At 39.1% G+C, this 22,673-nt stretch overlaps 1 protein-coding gene across 4 annotated transcripts in view; it reads right to left on the reverse strand.

Moving 5' to 3' along the window:
* Positions 1-19,450: 19,450 nt before the first annotated feature.
* Positions 19,451-22,673, reverse strand: part of LOC147419958 (putative ABC transporter C family member 15) — a 222,328-nt gene continuing 219,105 nt past the window's right edge. For 2 of the 4 annotated variants that reach the window (XM_086505528.1, XM_086505530.1), the window contains 6 exons: positions 21,149-21,443; positions 20,853-21,067; positions 20,474-20,779; positions 20,333-20,396; positions 20,007-20,246; positions 19,451-19,901 (listed from right to left, as the gene is read on the reverse strand). In XM_086505528.1, coding sequence (XP_086361654.1) covers positions 19,789-19,901; positions 20,007-20,246; positions 20,333-20,396; positions 20,474-20,779; positions 20,853-21,067; positions 21,149-21,443 — 1,233 coding nt within the window. In that variant the 3' untranslated portion in view covers positions 19,451-19,788. Of the gene's footprint in view, positions 19,902-20,006; positions 20,397-20,438; positions 20,780-20,852; positions 21,068-21,148; positions 21,444-22,673 lie in introns of all 4 variants that reach the window. The other 2 variants (XM_086505527.1, XM_086505529.1) reach the window with 1 other exon arrangement.

Consider the following 22,673-nt stretch of genomic DNA (forward strand, 5'->3'; position numbering starts at 1 on the left):
ACACATGAAAAAGACGTGACCACTTTAATTGTTAACGTGATCTTGATGATGACCTACAAAAACCAATAGAGCCATTCAGCTCACCAGATTTGTTTATTTTTCCTATGGGATCGTCGATCTTTTTTCTTTCCCCGACGGGTCCGTCACGACTTAATAAAAATCTGGCGAGCCCCTCGAGAAAATAAAAAAAGCCCGACGGGCATAATAATATTAGTAAAAGCTCTTCTAACTTTGGTACTTTAACTAGGCAAATCACTGGGGAGTGTATCCGAGTATCGGATACAATCATCTTTTTGTTAATTGACCTAAGATTAGAGAGTCATGGGTCCTTGTTTTTGGTAGAGTGTGATTCTTAATACGGTAACCACTTCTAAAAATATTTAAATCCTTCACCAAACATAAAGGTAAAAAGCCAAAACAATTGAAAATTTGAAGAGTCATGCTCATTGCGACGAAGCTATTGGTCCATAAAAGGGCTGAAGTTGGTTTTAGAAGATGAGCATATGTAAATGACGAGTTGATAGTCAAGGGTCGGATGCCCTGTACTAATGTCTTGGGTATAGAAAGATCCTTGAAGTCTTGTATTTCACACCATCATAGATTTGAGTTGATGTACATTGTCACTACACAATATAAGAGCTATAATCCTCAATTGGGTGAAAATAGATTTTATATATTGAATTGGATGCATAAGGGGGCTACAATCTTTGATTGGGTACAAGTAGTCATCAATTGTGTAATTGTATTGAAGATTTCGTTTCCTTGTTTTATGCATTGGTTTATATAGGGAGTGCATTATATATTATATGAAAGATTTTTAGTGCGTGAGATGACCAATCATAGATATTATTGCTTTCATGTGTGTTTTACAAATAATTATCATCGTTTCAGTGTAGAAATTGATTATTCTTTGTAGCAATTGAAAATAGATGTGTCTTATTGTTTGTAAATCGAAGAGGATGTATAACTAATCATCATATTTATAGTTGCATTGACAAATTCATAGCTTGTTGTATGCATAATGCCATGTAGAGAGTGTATTGCAATGTGTATGTTTTCTCACAACATATGTGGTTGATATGTGGATTGACTAGAGTGCATTGCAAATTTCATATAGCGTAGATTTAATTACTTTCTTAGTGATTTCTTTTCTAATATATATTTAAAAGAAGAAAAATGTTTTTAAAATTGAACATCTAGTTCTCATGGCTTCAGTATTAACTTGAAAGAAATGGAGCAAAATGTTGGCACAAGTGGTACAAAGAAGACAAAGAATAAAAAAGGCCCTAGCAAAGAGTGGGATTATGCTCACAACATATGCGGTCACTATATGGAGTGGCAATGTAAATTTTTCTTCACTACAAAATCAGGCATTGTTTGGGTAGCATTACAAAGAATTGTAAGAAATGTGAACATCCTTAGGTGCCTGCAATTGTAAATCGTTTGAGAGAAGAGCTCGCCAAAAAGGGTGGTAGGAGATAGCGAGTACATAGATCTTTTAGGATGTACGTTAAGAGCAGATAGAGTCAAATATCAACTCTCCTAATCCTGTGGTGATACCAACTAACCCTGCGGAATAGCAAGTGTAGGGAGAGAAAATACCAAGCAGTGTTCTTTTAAGTGTCACAATGAAGGTGGAATTGGGCAAATGCACTCTTATAAGAAGCATAAACCCCACTCGCCAAAGCAATTTTTTTCACTGGAAGTACTCTAATCATGGTAGACAACAATCATTGGAAGGCCGCATGGAAGAAAATTGGTTAGTTTGGCCTAGGATTTTCAGCCAAAGATCTCTTGGACAAATGTTAAATAGAAGTTAAAGAGCATATTTCTAAATTAATACTTGGAAATATTTTGTGTTAACGATGCACATTTGTGAGTGATGGTTGTTCTACTGTTCAAAGAAGACCAATGATCAATGCAATGTTGGTTTGTCCATGGGAAGAAACGTTCATAAAGACAGTTGACAGTTTTGGTGCAATTAAAAGTGGCAAGTACAATTTTGAGGTCTTGATTAATGTAATTCAAGAATCGGTGTTGAACATATCGTTCAGGTACTCATGGACAATGCTAAGAATTGTACAAATATTAGCAAATTATTAAAAATTTTATTTCCACATAGTTTTTCCAATGGTTGTAATACACACAGTTTAAACTTGGTGCTAAAGGATTGGTATACTAGTGAAGAAACCATATGGTTCTCCAAAATAATTGACATAGCACGACAAGTTGTGTCTTGAAACGACAGAGAGTGCTCAATTTGTACAGAATACGCATGTCAATTATGTTGAAACCATCAGTTAAAACTCAATTTGTACGCACTTTTATACATTGGAATCACTCCTCCACAATAAGTGCGTTGTGAATGACACTTTCAAGTGCATGATCTTTGACAAATGGCAGCTTGAGCAGAAAAAAAAGTTGAAAGAGAAAATAACATGTCTATGTGGGTCCATAAACAAGCGTGCTTAGTGGAGAAGTGTAATGGATGTATACCATGTAATGATTCTCGTTATGTTTGCAATTCGTAACCTTAATCAGAAGGCACCAACTATGGGCAGAGTGTGGATGACATGGTGGTCAGTCAAAAAAGTCTTGAATATCTTGAGGAGTTAAAAGAGTCTGTAGTAGAGAAGAAGTGGTGCCTACCATTCTCTGTCAAAAAACAAAGAATTTTGGCTAAGTATTTTCATGCAAAATGGAAGAGCACTTATAGTCCACTTCATAGTGTGGCTTACATGCTCGATCCAAAGTATTGGAATTTAGATCTAATGTCCAATATAGAGGTGGTCTGAGATTTCTATCATGTGGCCAATATGATCTACTTCAATGTTCAGGACCGAATTGACTATATCAAAGACATGAGTGCATTTAGACTAAAAGAAGGTCCTTTTGCAAATGATTTCGTATATCCAATGGTAAAAGAGCAACCTCCATGGAAGTGGTGGATGATGAATGGTGGAGAGCATTACTCGACCTTACGTCCCCTTGCAATGAAAGTACTAGCGCAATGTATAGAAAACTCAAGGTCGGAGAGAAACTGGAGTATGTACAAGTACGTTCATAGCACTCGCAATAGATTATTGGTAGAAAAAGAAAACAAATTAGTATATATGTTTTGCAACGAAAACATATTGCATCACATCAAAAGTGCTAGCTACGAGGAGGAAATGCCAATTTGGGTATATGATTGTCAAAACAAAGACGAAGAAGAATTCAATGTCGGTGTATCTCAATGCACTCTACATGAAATAGCAAAGAATCTAACAATAGATGTGGAAGTTTAATTACAAGAAGGCCCACAATACTCAGACTCAGAACAAGATAACAACTTCACAGATTCAATATAGCTTGAGAGTAGAATGAAGATTGTGTCAAAAACCATTAATCAAGAGCTTGTATTCAACGTGTTTTGATCATATACAATGCTTCATAGTAGCGATTACAAAAAATCTGATAATCTCAATTGTTGTTCTCAAAACCTGCATCTTCGTTACCAAATAGATTTCTAATTGTGCTAGGTGTATCTTGGCGAGCTTGCTTGAATCTATACTCATTTTCCATGTCAAACATATAATATATTCCTTGTGGAATATCTTGTGAACAGATTGCACATCGGCTACTATTTTGCACTAAATGAATTAAACACACGAGGTGATAATAATGGCCACATGCCAATGTACAGAATCCTTTGCATCCGTCAAAATTCTTGTAGCATACTGGACATTGGGAAGATGAAGATGAGTCTGATTGTGACGTGGAACAAACTCTGGATGCAAGACGAGGTGAATTATGTGTGTCCCTTGTATAGGCGGAGGATTCACTCATTGTATCAAATTCTAAACATCATGGCTTAAGCGATGAATACTTTTTTTCATTCGGACCTATGCTTGGGGTGTTTGGGTTGCTACAGATAGCCGTGTTATTTTTGCATCTTTCTATGTCAACTGTGTCGTTAAAATATCTTTCTCATTTTTTAATTGTATGTCGACCCCATCAACTTTCAATTTCAACTCCCTCCGTGTGAATGTGACACAACTCTCCCAGATATCATGGGTGACTACAATTGTCTTCTTTGAGGAGAAGTCTGTTGGTTGTTGCTTCACAAAATGTAAATACAATATTTTTTCAATCTGTATTGTGTAATGGATGGCCAAAAACTTCCAAGTAGATCCTCTCAGCGTTATCTTTGATTTCTTGGTGAAGGCACTTCGATACTTTCCACCGTCCTTTCTTTATTTCTGCGTCCTCACATGGCCATTTTGTTTTAATCATATCCTTCTTCACTTATTTGTTGATGTCTTTCCATTGCACATGGTTTGGATTTGCCCATTTTGACAATTGATGAGTTGTGTGCGTCGCTTGTTGTACCGACATACCATGTGCTAGAGATTTCATGTGCTGAAACACGATAACAGCCAAACCATTTGGCACCGTTTGTGTACCACATGCTTTTTCTTCATCAGCCATACTATCTTAGAACTGCAATGGAAAAATAGACAAATATTAGATTTCTTTGACAAACAACTGTTCTCTCGATTCATTACCCTCAAGATACCACAATAGATGTGAAAAAAATTTCACAATTGATCCAATTGTACCATAAGACAATTAACTGACTAAAGAAACCCATCCAAATATACTTAAAGTGAGCTAAACCACCCAAAACATAGACTTCAATGCAATTAGAATACCCAATCAAGAAGTCAATTATAAATGGTCAAGCCGGATAAAAAGACTGTGAAATTTCAATAAGGATAGGATTAGGGTCTGTCTTTAAATGCTCTATGAAGAAAAAAAAAAGTCTGATGCGTTTCTTCTAGATTCATGCTCTCTTAACTTCATCCAACTGTCCACTTTTATCTGAATAGCCCTCATGGCATCTTGATTGGGGTGGTAAAATACTTCTTCCGGAAAATAGAATTTCCTATATACACTCCAAAAGTCTATTAACATGTCCAATAGAAATTCTAATGCATAGATGTCGCTTGCTTTTGAGTATGTATCTGCGCTTTGTGGATCATATATATTTTTGGGGCAAGCCACGGCCGCTTTGCGAGCTCCACTGCCCCTGCTTCCTTTGCCTCAAAAATTGCAAAGTCTGATTGAGCTGAAGGATGCAAAAAAATATTTGATACTTGCTTGGCTGGCGTTTTAGGCATCATGCTCCAATCAGTGATGCCAACGCGGGGTTTATTTGCACAAGTAAAATCTAGCATTAAGTTGAAATGATGTGAGTCATTGTGCACTATACCAGTTGAGTGAGCAGCTGCAGTGCCATCTATAAGAGCATGTAAGATTGCTAGCATTTGCTCAATCACTGCTTTGAGCCGTGTCAAATACAAAAATGAGATGCTAATATAGACGACAATATCGATGATGATCATCAAATACAATGCTGATATAGAAGACAATTTTTTTGTGAGGAGTACCAAATGTTTGTGATAAAACTCCTGGCTTCAATAACCAAAACCATCGATGCAGAGAGTAAAGATGAATACTTCCACTATTGGGAACCATGGCCATGGATGAAGAGAATGAAGACGCATCATGTAACCTCACCCTGCATCATCAAGATAATTAGTACAATTACTTATGAAAATAGATATATTTTTGAAATCGTTTTATGGTAGCGTGCATGGTGATCTTCTAACATAATATGTAGTGACATGCGAGCATGCCATTGTATCACGTACCATGACATCATGGAGCTCACCATGTCATTAGAGATGCTACAATATGAGCATGACAAAGAAAGACTTGTAATCATTGATGACACACACAACCTATCATGTATCATGTCTAATTGAAGAGAATAAAGCCACATCATGATACATGAAACATCGTAAATGATGTTGCATTAAAAAATACTATAAAGCAACTCAAGAAATTTTGCATCACTTTAAGTCGTTAGACATGGTAAGTCAAAGTAAAAATACTAACCATTGCTTCTAATGTGCTAATATGATTATAATCTAGAAAGTAGCTTTGTATTCAAAAGAGCCTTAAAGATAATTTAGAAAGTAGACTGGAATTCAAAAGAAAATAATGAGCCTTAAAGTAAACATCTTTTGCTTCCAAATACAACACATCTCTACTGCCAAATATAACATGACTAGAAAAGAAAATAGGATAAATTTAGGAACTCCAACAAGGCATGTGCTAAGATGAAAGGCTAGAGGTCAACCAAAAATAAGAGAATGAGTTGCTTTATAGTCACGCGTGCCTCTGGGTAGGCACATCCATGTGCATCTGTTTCTTTGTAGTCACTTAGGCTACAAGCAAGGCCACCCACACACATGTGGCATAAACGGATTGGTTTTTCAGCCCATGGATATCAAAACTCACCTACTAGTGTCAAGAGATCAAAACCCCTCCTATATGCTCTTAATCAAGCTTTTACTTGTTTTTAGCATTCAAACGAGAGGCTTCTCACCATGAACACATAGTGAAATTGATATCAGCACACAATGCAACATGACACACTGATTGTAGCTTGCTTTGCCCCTCTTCTGAACAAAGAAGTAGCTAATGATGCCTTCACTAAACACAGAGTCAGTGTGTACTCTTCCCTTACTCTCTTTCAATCTCACAAAAGGCCTCTTTCTACTTAAATTCTTAGTCACCCCATGGAAATCGATGTAGGAAATAGATCGATGAAGAAACAAAAGCCTACAATGATGAGGTACAACACATAATGGAAGGTAAAAATATGAAAGTAAACTTATCCTACAAGAGTTGGGAACTCCATATCCACGTCAGCAACCTCGTAGATGAAGTGATCATCATAACAACTCTCATACCGCGTTGAACCTAAGGAAGTTAGAGCACAAAGATGAACGTAGACGAGACAAAAGTAGAGAGGAGAAGGAGGTGATACACTAGATGTAGAGCCTCAAGGGTGTGTAGAATAGGCACATGCACTTAAGACCTAGGGTTAGGGAGTTTTGTATAGCACACACTATATATAGCTCGAACACAAACAAATCACTACCTCTCACGTGCTACATTGTGGAGGGCGTTGTGAGCGGGATGAAAACACACACAGCGCCTCTATAACGACCCGACACACACTCTTAGGAAGATACACACACACACACTATGGGGCACCACTCGACTTACACAACACACCTGGCCGAGACAGGGAACACACCTCTGGAGTGAGAGGAGAGAGACTATCCACTTGCCCACTCCACACAGACACACACACACACATACCCAAAAAACTCAGCTCAAAAGAGGAGAATTTCTGATGTTTAGATACAATTGATCTTGGTCCAACACCAATGGGGCAAATAGCTCACTCAATATGGGTAAAATAAGCCAGATACAATCACAAACTAGAGCAGAAACTTCGCTCATAGGAGAAACTTACACAGAAAAACAGTAGGAAAAGAGTGAGGAATTTGGCAAAATGGACAGCGCCATCGCGTTCGGAACGGCCCAAAACCCCAGTCTACAATGTCAAAGTGCTCAAATCCGACCTCGGATGAGCAGTTTATGGCCAAAACAAGCTCCAAAATGAGCAAAAACACACCTGCGTCTGTTCCTCCTCTCTTCTCCACGTTTTTCTAGTCTTCTCTTAGTTTTTTCAGTTCCCACACTTAGATTTATTAGTTGGGCACCCTTGGCCTTTTAGATGACCTCAAACGGACCCCGAACAAGCCAAAAACTGACGTCACAGTGCATAGTTGTCACCTTTTTGCATCATTCGCACACTTGGCACTCAGCTTTTTTCCAATAATGCATCTCGCCACCACGTGAAGTGGCCCCAGAAAAAGGTCCTCATGATGACCTTTCTGCATAACTCTCACAAAAAAACACCACTTTGTGTCCGTATTCTTCCACGTGCAAATATTGACCCCGTTCGGCCTCCTGACGCCACTCGATGCCATCTGACGCACTTGCTTACCTCATGTCGTCGGCCCGCGGATAGCTTCCTTGAGAAGTTTTACGCGCTACCAACTCCTCCTTATTGTAGGAAAAACACACTAGTACTGATAATAGTGAAAATCGATGCACTATGTACACCCTGTCCTACCTGTACACATGTGGGCCCCACGTAACCACCTGGCTCTGAAAAATGGGCAATTCTTTATTTGATGCACCATGCATGTATATGTGCATATGCGCAATCCCTTGCTCCAAAAAACTCCTGACAGCGTCTCTTTGAGACCAAAGGTAGGAATTCTCGCATCATGATCTAGTAGCATTCAAATCCATTTTCATGAAATTGTATCAACTAGAATTATTGAAGTCCCTCTCTATAGGCTCAAAATAAAATACCAATTCTACATATTCTAGTCCTATTGTTAAACAAGGATAATAGAAGCTACGAGTTTTCAATATTTTTAAAGGATGAGCTAGGGATAATCCCCCACAATATTTTTAAAGGATGAGCGAGGGATAATCCCCCACAATCGGCTTTAATGTATTGAATAGATATGAGATATTGAGTTAAGCTATCCAAAATTTTTAGAGAATAGCTAGGCCAAAGGTTTCTAGCTAGAAAGAATCCTACTAGAGTGCTCATTAGGCTTGAATATCCACTCTCTAGGTCATGAGGCTCAAGAGACTCATAAGGTAGAGACTTTGAAAGATGGATTGCAATTAGAAAGAGTTTCTAGCTCATGAGGCTCATGAGCTAGAGATAGTGCAATAGATAGTCTTGCAGGTAGTTTCTAGATAGAAATATTTCTCCAAGAGTTCTCATGAGGATTATAATTCAGTCTTTAGGTCATGAGAGTCAAGAACCTCATGAGCTAGATACTTTTGAAGATGTCTTTCAACTTGAAAGAGCTTTATAGAAGTCTCCAGGTCATGAGGCTCTCGAGCTTAGCATGATCGGGGCATGATTGACACTCTTGAAGATGATTCCTAGCTCAAAAGAGTCCCACTAGAGTGCTCGTAGGCTTCAAAAGTGATTCTCCAAGTCATGAGTCTCAAATTGAAGTTCGGGCCTCATGAGCTAGAGACTCGGGAAGATGATCACATAGGAAGAGTTGTGGAGGAGTCTCTAGTGCATGAGGCTCAAACTTAAGTTCGACCCTCATGAGCTAGAGACTCCGAAAGATGATCACGTAGGAACAGTCGTGGAGGAGTCTCTAGTGCATGAGGCTCACACTTAAGTTTGCGCCTCATGAGATAGGACTCTTGTAGTGATAGTCGTTTTTCAGCTCTTTGTAATTGCCACAGTGAGTTACCTCACCCTACCAAAATCACCCAAACACTGTGGCTATCCCTACCATTTCACTATACATAGACATGCGTGAGTCACGGGACTTTTCCTATATCTTCTTAAAAAAACCCTCAATTAGCTAGTCATTGGGCTAGTTGAGCCAAAAAAATAAAAAAAAATAAAAAAAATAAGTATATTATGGCCCATGCGTATGTAAATATTTCTTTGTATATAGGGCTTAAATAAAAGTTTTTTCATAATTATTTTGGTATTTATTTAAATATTTCTACCTAGGTGTGTGTTATTTATGCTCTGTACATTGCCTCACCATTACCACAATTTTTTCTTACCATTTTTCATACTCTTTATTCCATATAGAAATATTTTCATGTAAGCTTCTCTTATATTTGGTGTAACTCCACCCCAACAAAAATCCAAAAAAACTAGTTTTATTTATGTGTATATTTTTCACTATTGTGATTTTTCCCTTCCTACATCTATTTTGTTTTTTTTTTTCTAAAAAATTAGAACACCAAAAATATTTATCTTTTTATGGTAGCCTCATAATGAGAGAGATTTCTTTTGACCCCTTTATATTTTTTCCACTTATATTATTTATATTTGACATGTACATATTTTTTAGACCCCTCAATATTTGATTTTCTTACTTGTACTATTCACTTATATCATGATCTCAACAATATCTTCAATTATAGACCTACCAAATAAGGTCAAGGGTAGGTGGCATGCATACATGCACTATGGAGGGCTCACTCTTGGAGGTATTCAAAAGAATCATCCAAAGAAGGACCCCACAAGGACCTTGTGCAGTGGAAAAAAACGGTCGGTTTTGCTGAATTTTTAAAGTTCACTTGCTCTCTGAATTTGAAAAAATGATACAAACAAAAGTTGTAGCTCGTGGGCTGAACTTTTGCCTCAAATTTTTTCATATTTTTTTGAGCTACGAGCTGTGAGCTATGATTTTATTAGTGGACCCCAGTTTTCCCATGCTATGCAGCCACACTCTCTCTTCCACTTTATCATTTTCCTCTTTCACACACACTTCTCCACTCATCATCCCCACCTCTCTCACCACTCCTCTCTGCACCCTACTCAACTTCTCCTCAACCTTGAAGAATAAAAGAAACCATGGTGAACTCATACCTCCCACACACAATTCCATTCCAAAATTGACCACCTAGTCTCATTTTTCCTCCTCCAATTTACCCATATCTATCAAAAAAACCACAAAATTCAGCCTCTTCTCTTAAAAGACAGCATCATGGTGGTTGATTACTCAGCTTCAATTACCTTGTCTCTCAAGGAAGGTCAAGAGTGGAGAAAAAATGTACTGTCAAAGCTAGTGGACCGTCAACAAGCGTCAAAATTGGCCCTACTCAAGACACTTGGAGCATCAACCTTGTAAGAAATCCACCTTTTCTTACCTCTTAAGAGTTTTTCTTCCTTATTTGTATCCTACATGGATACTCCCATTGTAAATATCCAATTCCATTTGTAAATTAATACTAACTCTACTAACACTAACCCACTATGAAAGTCCTATCACCTCCATTTCTCTCCTCTCTCTTTCCCCACCAACTTCTTGATAATTCCAAGCAAAAGAAATTAGATAAATTGCGGAAAATCTAACCCAACCATGGTTAGAGGAGTAACCCTAGCCTTCAAAATTGCTATAAAAGGAGGGTGTAGCTAGCACAAAAGGGAGAGCTATAAGCAAGAGCACTATGCTATAGCTTGAGAAGCCAAGCTCAACCTCTCTAGAAGGATCTCTTGAGTGGAAGCTCATTGTCTTATGCATGTGCATGTGTTGTAATAGGGGATTAGCAAGGGAACTCTATGCCATTGTAAGAGAGAGAGTGATCATTCAATTGAGAGTAGGAAATCTATCATTTCTCCTACTAGTGTAAGCCCAACATTTGCTGAATCAAGGAGGGTGGATTTGGACTAAGCTTGGATACTTTGTCTCCCTTCCAACGTGAAGTAATGGACAACAATGATGCGTAAGTGTCTTGGTGTTTTTTGTTAAGTTCTTGATAGTTTGTCTCTGGTGTTGTCATCAATCTAGCCATAAATCCCACATACTGTAAGAGGGCGACAGGGTGGAGAGGACTCCCCTAGCCTTAAGACAGTGATTGGGGTGGATTTTCTTGTGATGTGTTGTGGTGAAATTTACGCAAGCTATGTTGAACAAATACTAATCTCACTTTGATTTGTCATGACAGATTTGTAAGAAGGTATTAGTGCAACATGCACCCCCTTCCCCCTTCTCTCTCTTTCTTACATATATATATTTATGTTTGCTTGATCATTAACGATACACTTCAAAGCAGCCCGAGCACCATCTCTCTCTCTCTCTCTCTCTCTCTCTCTCTCTCTCTCTCTCTCTCTCTCTCTCTCTCTCTCTCTCTCTCTCGTGTTTTAGTGTGTGAGAGTGTTCCATTGGTGTTAGGGTTAGTGTAAATTCCTTGCTTGTTTGTGGGTTGCTCTAACGATTCTCCTCTTTTGCGTTCTAGTTCGCTCTTAAACTAGGTGGTGCCCCTTGTGTAGTTGGGATTTGGCTGTGGGTTTGTTGTTTTGGTTTGTGTTGTGTTGTGCCCCAGCCCCATTGAGCAGCACGGGAGCCTTGAAGGGTGTCTAGAGGTTGCTCTTCTTGTTGCCCGCCCCGGACCGCCTCAGTAGGTTGCTTCTAGCTTGGAAGAGTCCTACTAGAGTGTTCGTGATGCTCAAAAATTGAGACTTTTGGTCATGAGACTCAAACATAAGTTTAGGACACATGAGAGCCTAACATAGGTTCAGGCCATACGACAATTCAAGCCTTGTGAGATACTAACTCTTTTAAAAAGTTTATAGGTAGAAGAGCTGCACCAGAGTGCTAATGAGGCTTGAAAATTAAGTGTCCATGTCATGAGGTTCGAACTTAAGTTCGAGCCCAGAGCTAGAGATTGAATGCTCCACTAAAACAAGTCATACTAGAGTGTTCACATGAGGCTTGAACACTGAGTGTCCAAGTCGTGAGGCTCCAGCTTAAGTTTGAGCCCATGATCTAGAGAGTGAATGCTCAACTAGATGGAATTTTGGCAACTTGTGAACTTAAGCTTGAGCCTCATGAGCTAGAGACTTTTGCAAATGGTTTCTAGCTAGAAAGAATCTTGCTAAAGTTTGTGGCTTAGGAAGCCTGAAAATTTAGTCTCTAGGTCATGAGGCTCACTCTTGAAGATGATTCATGGCCGAGAAGAATCCCAGTAGAGTGATCCCAAGGCTTGAAATGTGAGTGTCTAAGTCATGAGGCTCAAACTTAAGCTTGGGTCTCATGAGCTAGAGACTCTGGAAGATGATCAACTAGGAAGAGTTTTGGAAGAGTCTCTCGTGCATGAGGTTCAAACTTAAGTTCGAGCCTCGTGAGATATGACTCTTGTCGATTTCTTCTAGCTTGGAAGAGTCCTTCTAGAGTGTTCGTGATGCTTAGAAATTGAGCCTTTAGGTCATGAGACTCAAACATAAGTTCACACCACATGGGGTCAAGACTCAATTCGAGCCTTGTGGGGAGATATAAACTCTTTTAAAAAGTTTGTAGGTAGAAGAGCTGCACCAGAGTGCTGATGAGGCTTGAAAATTGAGTGTCCAAGTCGCAAGGCTCAAACTTAAGTTCGATCCCCAGAGCTAGAGATTGAATGCCCCACTAAAATGAGTCATACTAGAGTCCTCTCCAGTTCTCTCTCTCTCTCTCTCTCTCTCTCTCTCTCTCTCTCTCTCTCTCTCTCTCTCTCTCTCTCTCTCTCTCTCTCTCTCTCTCTCTCTCTCTGAGTCCACATGGAGGGCTCAAGGCATAGCATACAGTGCCACAGTTCATGGCGTGCTCAAGAAACAGCAAAGCGACAGGGCATGGATGACATGTGGCCACTTCTCCATTGTCAGTTTCAATTTTGAGACTAACGTCTAATTTCAAATTTGACGAACGTATCCAACCTTGCTGTCAACTTTGATGAAGCTAGGCTGGCTTTACAAATGTTCGTAAATGTGCGCCACACCTTCCACTTGGGGACAAAAGATTGCACGCTGCAAGTTTTTGAATGTCCACAGGCTGCACAGGGAGATGTCGTTCGAGCATTGCCACAATTTTTCCGCCGAGTCATCTAACAGCTAATGACCATCCGCTTGGGTTGTGAAGCTATTTGAGGAATTTCAAGTGAAGTTGTGCCCTTCTATTGGAAGGATGCAATCATTTGAGAATTTTTGTGCTCGTTTGTGAAGCCACCCTTAGTTAGTGTACACAGTTCCTCCGTGGTTCCTCACGCTTTCTCGAACTATAGCTCAAGCCTTGTTGCCTTGAAAACTTGTTGTCTTTGCCTCGAACTGTAGCTCGAGCCTTGTTGTCTTTGAAAACATGTTGCTTGTGGTTGTGTAAAAGAAATATCAAATCCTAGTTATGTATCACAAGCATGTTTATACAATTTTTTATCGTTGATCCTAAACTAGGACCTAAAACAATCTCATAAAATTTTGTGAACAAGGCACCACATATCTAGCTTGGTGTTGTTGGGGAAAAGAATCACCATGTTGATGGGGGGGCATGTGGTCCAAGCAGATGCTCATGAGTGTGAGTTTCTTACATCAATAATGGATGATATCTCTTGCAAATTTCTTTTTGTTTTTAGTTTTGATTTCTTTAATCTTGTTTTATTTCGGATGTTTAAGCTAAAACTACCTATCAAGTGGAATCTTTGAATTGCAGGTGGCTCTTGAAGCCTCAAACGCTAGTTTGAGCCTTGCTGGAAGAGTGTACAAGAGAAATGCTACAAAAGTTTTCAGATCAAAACGTTCATTTTAATCCTTCTCGTTTCTAGTATGAGAGAATTTACAAGTTCATAGTAAACTTTCACAAGATGTTTTAGAGAAATTCTCAAAATACGTCCCACAGTGTGAACTTCCACAACATCACAGGGTTTTGCAATGGATGCATCACATCTTTTGCTATGTACTATTGGCCCTTTCCGTCCAATTGTACATGGCTAGGTATATGCTTCCCAAGAAATATCCCCCACATTAGGAAGAGAATGGGGTATAGGAGGGCCTCTTTATTTGGCAGTTAAGTCGAACCTTTAGTATTAAGAATGTAATCAAAGAACAACTTTTGAATTCAAACAGGAAAAAAAGCTAGTTTACTTGAATTCAAATTTCCCCCCCAAAACGAAATTTAAAATCTAGCACGTAAAACCATATCATGTAGCATATCTATGGAAATAACTCGATGTGTAGATTTGTTATGATCTCCATTCAAATCGGAGATCATATGTGGTGAGAGTTATGGAAGGTCAAAAAATATAAAATTATCCATCTCCTTTTTTGGGGGGAAAGTGCATCCTTTGACCACTCTTACACATCTCTTACACACCCACCATTCTTGCACACATGGCGTACACCTATTTGTCAAAAAGTTAATCACCTCCAGAAGCTCATAGCAAATAAAGAGGCCCTCCTAGACCCCATCCTGTTATTAATGGATGTTATGCTCTATATAGAAAAATGATGAGAAAGAATTCACCAAGTTCCTACACGTCTTGTAAATTTGTACATGAAGCTCCATTTTGGAATTTTGGGTTGTTTGATCTCATACTCTAAAACCAAATTCTATCATGGAAGTTTTGTGATAGATGGCTCCTCCAGCATAAAACTAGACTGAGCATGACATGCTTCTATAATCTTCACAAAAAGTACTTGGAAAGGTTTTTAGCACATCAACTTTCATTTGATTAGTTCAATTTTAAGATGCGAGAGCATTTGTAAATCTCTTTTGATGTTCACAAGATTTTTTAGCAAATTTTTATATTACTTTCTATTTTGTGGCATATTACCTCAACATCATGAGCGTTTGTGTGGAGGCATCACATACCTAGCTAGATGCAATTGACTCTTGTTGGTATAATCTTCATAAAAAGTACTAGGAAAGTCCTTTTAGCTTAACAAATTCTCATATTATTTCCCATATTGTGGCATACCACAATACCATGAGTTTTTGTGTGGGAGGAACCACATACCTAACTTGGTCCTATTGGGACAACTGACCTCAAAGCTAAAGGAAGACCATTGTCCTCTTGATCTCCAATGAACATTGCTAGTATGTGGTTTCTCCCTAGAAGCTCCTAATATTGATCACTATATGGGAAAATGTGAGAGAAAGTACCCGACTTCCTACGTACAAGTGTATGCTACCTCTTGTTAATTTTTGCATGAAACTTTCTCTTGGGTTTTGAGTTGTTTGCTCTTGTAATGAGTATTCTAGCCAACTCACATTTCAACATTTCAACTTTACTAAAACTCAAGCCCCCACACTTAACCATTTAAGGCCCTCCAAGTTTCTTCAGATTCTATTTATTCTTCTGGAACAAGGCAAAGTTGTTCAATTTACAATTCAAAAATCGATGTTTCCCATTCCTTTGTATACACTTGATCCCCATCTAAACATCAACAGTTTTCAAGTTCTCTGTATATTCCTGATTCCTAGCACAATGCAACTTCTGTAAGTTAGTAGAATTAGACAACCAACTCTTGACAACAATGCAACCTAGCAAAGTTGACACCAACGGTTGACAATAATGCAACCTACTAACAATGCAAACTCTGCTCTAGAACTTGACACCCAAATCTTGACAACAAAGCAACCTAACAAAGTTGACACCAACGGTTGAAAATAATGTAACATACTAACAATGCAAACTCTACTCTGAACTTGACACCAATGGTTGACAACATTGCAACCTAGCAGAATGCAACCACCAGCAGTCAAGAACTTGGTTCACAAAAATTTGTTCCAAAATTATGCATTTTTCTCAAAATTCCTGCCACAACTGAAATTTTTTTTTAAAAGAATACAAACTTAAAAAGAACAATGTATATGCTCTCTATAATGATCTTTTCTTTATTGTGGACCATGAATTGTAAACATAGAACTTTACACCAACTTACTTCTTCTGAGTGATTATACAAGAGTCGATGCTTGACTGTGTAAGAGTAGAACCATTCAATGAATGATAGTGTAAAAGTAAAATGCGAAGTTCCTAAAAGTGGGTATGCAAGTGTAGTGAAAATGCTCATGCAATTGAGAATGCATGGTTAACAAATCCTTCTTTGAGATGGGTTTTATGCATACCTCATTACCATGCAGAGTATTAATTCTGTAGGTAAGAGTGGTTTTGGAATTTTGGGTTTTTCAATTGACGAGACAGGGGAAGGATAACCCTATTTGGAATCGGATCCTTCTTCCAAAGAAAACTTCTTTGATTATGATAAAATTATCCTTCAAAGCTCAACTTCTTCTTGAGAGAATTAGACACTAACCCCAAAATGAATCTCACACACACATACTATGTAGAGAGGGAAGATGAATGCATAATCAAGAAAAAGTTGTGAGTTTTTCATGAGAGTATTACAATGTCTCTCTTAGAAAAACAAGGATAGTTTCAAAACAAATTCCAATACTTAGTTGCCTTTGATTTATGACATTTACCTTTATAAGAGTAATTTAGGTAAGAGAATAAAAGTAATATAAAAAAAGGTTTATGTAGGAGATTAAGGGATAATTGTAGATATTAGTCAGCATTCATCCTGCATACTGCTTAGGTAAATTTAATCTCCAACCACCTATGGTTAAAGAGAGTGCTTTTTACTCTCTCTATGTCATATTAGTCCGGTAATCTAAGAAACTTAAAATAACAGAACTTGAAATAATATCGTATTTAGTTGTTAGCAACGTGGTTAAGTTATGATTAGTAATGAACCATAGCTTAGAAAGAAAGAACAAAATTAAGAACTTCTTCTTCTTCCCATTCAAGCAAGGAAAAGGCTTGCTTATGAAAACATGAGAGCTTAAGCATGAATTTAAATCAGCATGAAAAGTGAATCACTTTCAGGCAAGTGCATTAGCATAAAAAGAACAAGAAAACGTTACCTTAGTGTGTGTATGGTATAGTCTTCTCTTGAGGAAAGCAATCAAACAAATGATCAGCCTGGTTTAAGGAAAACCCGATACTGCCTGTAAAATGATGTTGAAGATTTGCTACATGCTCTCAGCATGTATCAATACATTCCAGAATGCAGAAGCCACAAAAGTCAGATGGACTTCATTCTTGGAGGATACAAAGGTCTCATCTTCAATCTCAAAGATACTTCCAAGGTGAAAGTCATCTATGGACTCTTCTCATGAATTATGTTCCTTCCAAGCCATTACATGCAGACATTCTAAGAAGCCTTATACACATACTATTTTGAAATCGACTCCACTATCTTCACGCCAATATGCAAAGATCTCCGGCTCAGATTTGTAGCCTATACCATCCATGAATGAGAAAACCCACTTATAAGAATCTACAAGCCACAGGAGGAGGATCAAGTGTAACAAATGATGATGGCCTTCCAGCAATTCATGGACGAATAGAAAAAAAGACAGCCCCTGCTTAAAGAGTAAAGTCTTGTCAGGGACAAAAAGAAACCGAGAGGGGGAGGTGTAAAGCAAAGGATCAACTCACACTAAATCTGACGAGTCAATAAAAATCATTGACTTATTTATTCATTTTTTAAACCTAAGCCGACAATGTAATTCATAAACTCGAGCAAAATTTGATTGTATTAAAACGGTTTTGTACTTAATGAGAGGCTAGATATCCTAATCCACCACATTATTGTAATAATTCTCTCTTTCAAGCCAATACCCAATTTTAACCCTGGGTATATAAGCCAAAAGTTTGTAATTATTAAGTATCGGATAACTATTGAGCTTACATGGTGAGGAGCACGCGCGTTTACTACTCATTTTACGGGTGAGCATTGCTAATGAAAATTCTTGTGTTACTCTCTCTCACTATTAGCATCATGCACCTGTCTTTTGTACTGTGTTTGAGTGTGTGTGCACGACACAATGAGTGGTTTTAGCTCTAGGTCGTCTCGTGTGCTTATGTGCTCTTTGTGAGTTGTTAATGGTGTTCTAAGTGAAACTAAGCATAGAGAGAGGTAAGTAGGCCCTAGGAGAAGCCAAACGACCCCCCACTCGTCATTTTTTATGAAGATAAGAGATGACAACGATCACGGTTGCTCACCTACTCGACGACAACTTTTAAAGGTTTGGTTGTTAGGAACCTATTGCCCATAGCTTAGAGATCCATAATCTCAAATATCATGTCATTTGGAGTTCATGTGACACTGTAATGACCAAATAGAGTGAGAGATAGACCACACGGGAGACTTAGGCGTTTTCCCCCTTAGTTGCTTTTTGGCTTGAGAGTGACACCTTTCTCCTCAATGCATTGTTGTTAGGACATTGCATTCGACGTTTCCACGCACTAGTAGGGTCAGCTACGTCCTCAGATTGACATATTTATGTTGGTTTGAGTTCTCGTAGGCTACTCTGTCAGATCGCGACGGTCCACCAACAATGGTCTACTAAAATTGTTACACAAAATTGTAGTCACTTTGTCAAAGATAGAATTGTATTCTAAATCCACTTCCGCTAATGTAGCAATCGAGTCCCATGATCAAGGGCATTTCCCAATCAATCTAAATCTACCCTCACATCCATGGTCACACGCCTATAAAGGGGTAACCACTCGTTTTTCATGACCAATGTTCTTTCTTGGGCTCTCTATTTGGTAAATTTAGGGTTTGTGTTTTGTACATGCTCTATTGTTTAAGATCACAAGCAACCAGTAATGTGAATATAATATAATATAATTTTCCAATATTTTGATGGAAAAAAATAACCTTTGGTAACTTGAGTGGTTGAATCTTTAGAGGCATTTAATTGAAGAGAGTAGTTTTGAACTGCCTGATACACACCAACTACTCTCTTTTTTTTTCGCACTCCAAAAGCAGAGAAAATAGGGCATGCTCTTTGTATATTCAACCATTCGATATAACATTTAATGTTGGGATTGTTCTGACGCTTACACGAAGAGGACTCAAAGGATTCCTTGTGTCTCTGAAAGTAGGCAATTGGTTACAACATGCAAAAGATGGGCAACACTAGAGGTTAGTCAAGGAGCCAAGAGTAAAGGAGGTTAGCCCTAACTTTGTGAAAAAATGTTGTGACAAGAACATGATTGTATGGAGGGTTGCAAATTCCCAAAGTCAATGATGCAAAGTTAGCAACTTGCTAAATTATAGGTACTAATTTGGGAAAGGGGTTGTTTTCAAAAATTGAACCTCAAGGACTTTTTGGTAGATAAAATCATATTTAAAGGACACCAACATTGATAAAACATGGAAGCGAACTTTCCGTGAGTATATGAAATTAATTTTGAGTTTTTTGCCCATTTTTTAGTACACAATCTTATCATTAAAAATCATTTAAGTTGTATTAGTTATGTTATCCCTCCCTGCACTTCTAAGCCAAAAAAGAGTCATCTTGTCCTTTGGATGGGCCCAAAAAGTCCAGCGAGGGGCAAAGAGAACCTCCATGGAATGGCTTTGTTTATGTGAGGATTATTGCTTGTTTTGTGCACCAAGTGTTTGCACGACCCCATATCCAGAAAGAACCCTGGCTGACAAAATCTTAAGAGGCCAAGAAATAACCACCTGCAAGCTCGAGGCTCGAACGTACATTATTGCAAGGCAGCATCACTTGACCTCCGCGCATATTCCGATACAAGCTTTGCAAACAAAGACGTTTTGTCCTCCAACAGCCTTTGGGGACGCTCGTACTCTGCTACCCTCCCTGACATGGACATGGACATGCAGGCAATGCAGAGTCAGGTCTGCAGGAAAGTTTATTCATTCCATTTCTAAAGCCTGTAAGTGGAAGGAAGAAGGTCGCTCATACCATCACTCAGAAACAAGACACGGTCACTTTGTATGATGGTTGGAATACGGTGCGCAATTGTGATGACTGTGCAATCTGCAAACTCGAGGCGTAGAGTATCTTGTATGATGCCATCGGTAGCAGTGTCCACTGAAGCAGTCGCTTCATCAAGGACCAGAATGCGTGTCCGCTTCAAAAGAGCCCGCCCTAGGCACACCAGCTGCCGTTGCCCAACACTCCAGTTTTCTCCATTTTCACTCACTTCACATGCACCACGTTCACACTCAAGCGACAACAGCATATCAAACTTGCTTGCAACCACAAGAAGGCGGCCCAAAGATGCAAACCTGGAGCATCAAGCTTGTCATGTTTAGTTCGAACAACATCCCCAAGTTGACTCTTGTCAAGGACCTGCAGCAAAAAGCAATACTAATCTATACAAGTAGAACTTACTTAAGCCATGGCAAACCACCATATTGTAAATTTACCTCCCATATCTTGGCATCACTGTGCTCTTGTAATGGATCAAGGTTTTCGCGTATCGTCCCTTCAAATAATGTAGGATCCTGTGGGATAATGCTCAACTTTGATCTCAAGTCATGCAACCCTATTTGAGAAATGTCCAAGTCATCTATCAACACACTTCCTGCAACAGGCTCTACCATTCGAAACAATACTTGTATGAGGGTCGACTTTCCACTGCCGGTCCGACCCACAACACCTATTTTCTGCCCACCCAAGAAGGTGCACGTGATTCCATGAAGAACCAAGGGCAGATGGGGAGCATATTTTACCTGTAAGCAACAATTTTTTTAGCGTAAGCCCTCTCTCTGCGAAACATCGTATGGCCAATGCTTGGTACAGCACCTGCAGATTCTTAAGAATTACTGTGCCTGCCCATGGCCAGCTTGTGGGAGGGCGACAACTGTCTATGACATAAGGAGCTTCAGAAGGTAGCTGGCAGTATTGTTGAATTCGCTCAACAGATATTATTTTGTTCTCCAGGTTGCAAAGATTCCAGATGATCATGTATTGAAGGTAACTCACATTCAAGCCGTATGTAACAGCAAGCCCAGCAATACCTGCCTCAAATGCTTTTAGATTTAGACACGAATAGCTATTAATAAAGGATGATCTACATGAGAAGCAACCTGGAAACCTACTTGGATCAAAGGTGCCCAAAGGTAAGCTCACGACTAACAGCAATGCCAACAAAAACATGATACTCGAAACCACATTCAAGCGTAAACACAGCCACTCCATTGCTGCAAAATTATGAAAAAGGGGTCTGCAATAACAGTCAATCAAGTCCAGATTTGTGTTTGTAAACCGTGATTCCTGGTTGAACCCCCTGATCGTAGCAACACCCGAAATAGACTCGCTGAAGTGGTGTATAATAGGTGACATGCGAATTCCGACAAGCCTTGCCAATTCTCTGGCAGATGCTATGTAATATTGCTGCAAAAAACCCTCTCTCTCTCTCTCTCTCTCTCTCTCTCTCTCTCTCTCTCTCTGTGTGTGTGTGTGTGTGTGTGTGTGCGTGCAAAACAGGAGTCGATACTGCCATATTACAAAAAGGCAAAAGTAAATTGCTAGACATTGTTGCAAAGAGTTACAACCAATGATACAGGTCTACAAATAATGACGTTACAATACAGAAACCACGGTTAGGAAGTGGATACAAGTGCAGTGAGCAACTACGACAGCTACTACAAAAGGCCATGTGAACATATTTCAGCTGAGAAGTGTAGTCAATGTAGAAGAATTTCAAAACGCGAGCCCGAAATTTCCACAAATCTCAAACAACCAGAAGAAGAGACCTTCTTACCCATGGCATCATCTACCGAGTCGTCAAGCCAAATATCTGCAACTCCTCTTAGCCACTAGCATTGAGGGCGATAAAGGGCCTCTCTCTTCTACTTGCCATCCTTGTCCTCTTGAAATTAGATTTTTAGGAAGGGTTGCACGGTTTCCCACCCCAAGTGTGTGGGGAGGGGGGGGGGGGGGATATACTTGCAAGGCTTTAAAAGCACTGCAACAATCACCAAACCGAAATGACAGCAAACACTTAAAAGACAAAACATCACACATAGATGAGACACGGAGTGGCGGAGTTCCACTCCCAAAAGCACTGGCCCTTAAGTCAGGTGCCCCTTTGTTAAAATGGTCGTAAGTGGGAGTGCACTCCACCCCACTTCTTATCTAGATTAGGTCCAATTTTTCTCTCATCAATCACCCCTATGTAGTGGCCAACTAACTCCTACATTTCAGCTCTAGTTAGCTCTAGCTACCACCCACAATCAATTCCCATTCATGTATATAAACAGGTCTTGTATCAGTTCAACACATTGTGCAATCTAGCTTCAATACATTCAGTTGAGTACTCTTTCCTATTCACGGTGCGCATTGGTGATTAGCTTAAGATTGTTTGTTTGGTTTTTCCTCCATGGTATCAAAGCCCCTATTAGCTTAACAGCTCACTCAAGCTTGCAAGCAGCTAGATCCTTAATCCCTCTTAGCAACATTCATCTTGCTGCAGCTTCCAACTTCGTGGACATTCTTCAAATCGGGCCAATCACGTATAGTCTCAATCTGGGTCCATCTGCACTCCTGCTGCTGAGACAATGTGTCCCAAAAAGTGTATCTCTGGTAGGAAAAATTCACTCTTCTTTGCATTAATCACCAACT

Source organism: Adiantum capillus-veneris, chromosome 29, assembly GCF_014529385.1.
Source record: "Adiantum capillus-veneris isolate H3 chromosome 29, ASM1452938v2, whole genome shotgun sequence".
Lineage (NCBI taxonomy): Eukaryota > Viridiplantae > Streptophyta > Polypodiopsida > Polypodiales > Pteridaceae > Adiantum > Adiantum capillus-veneris.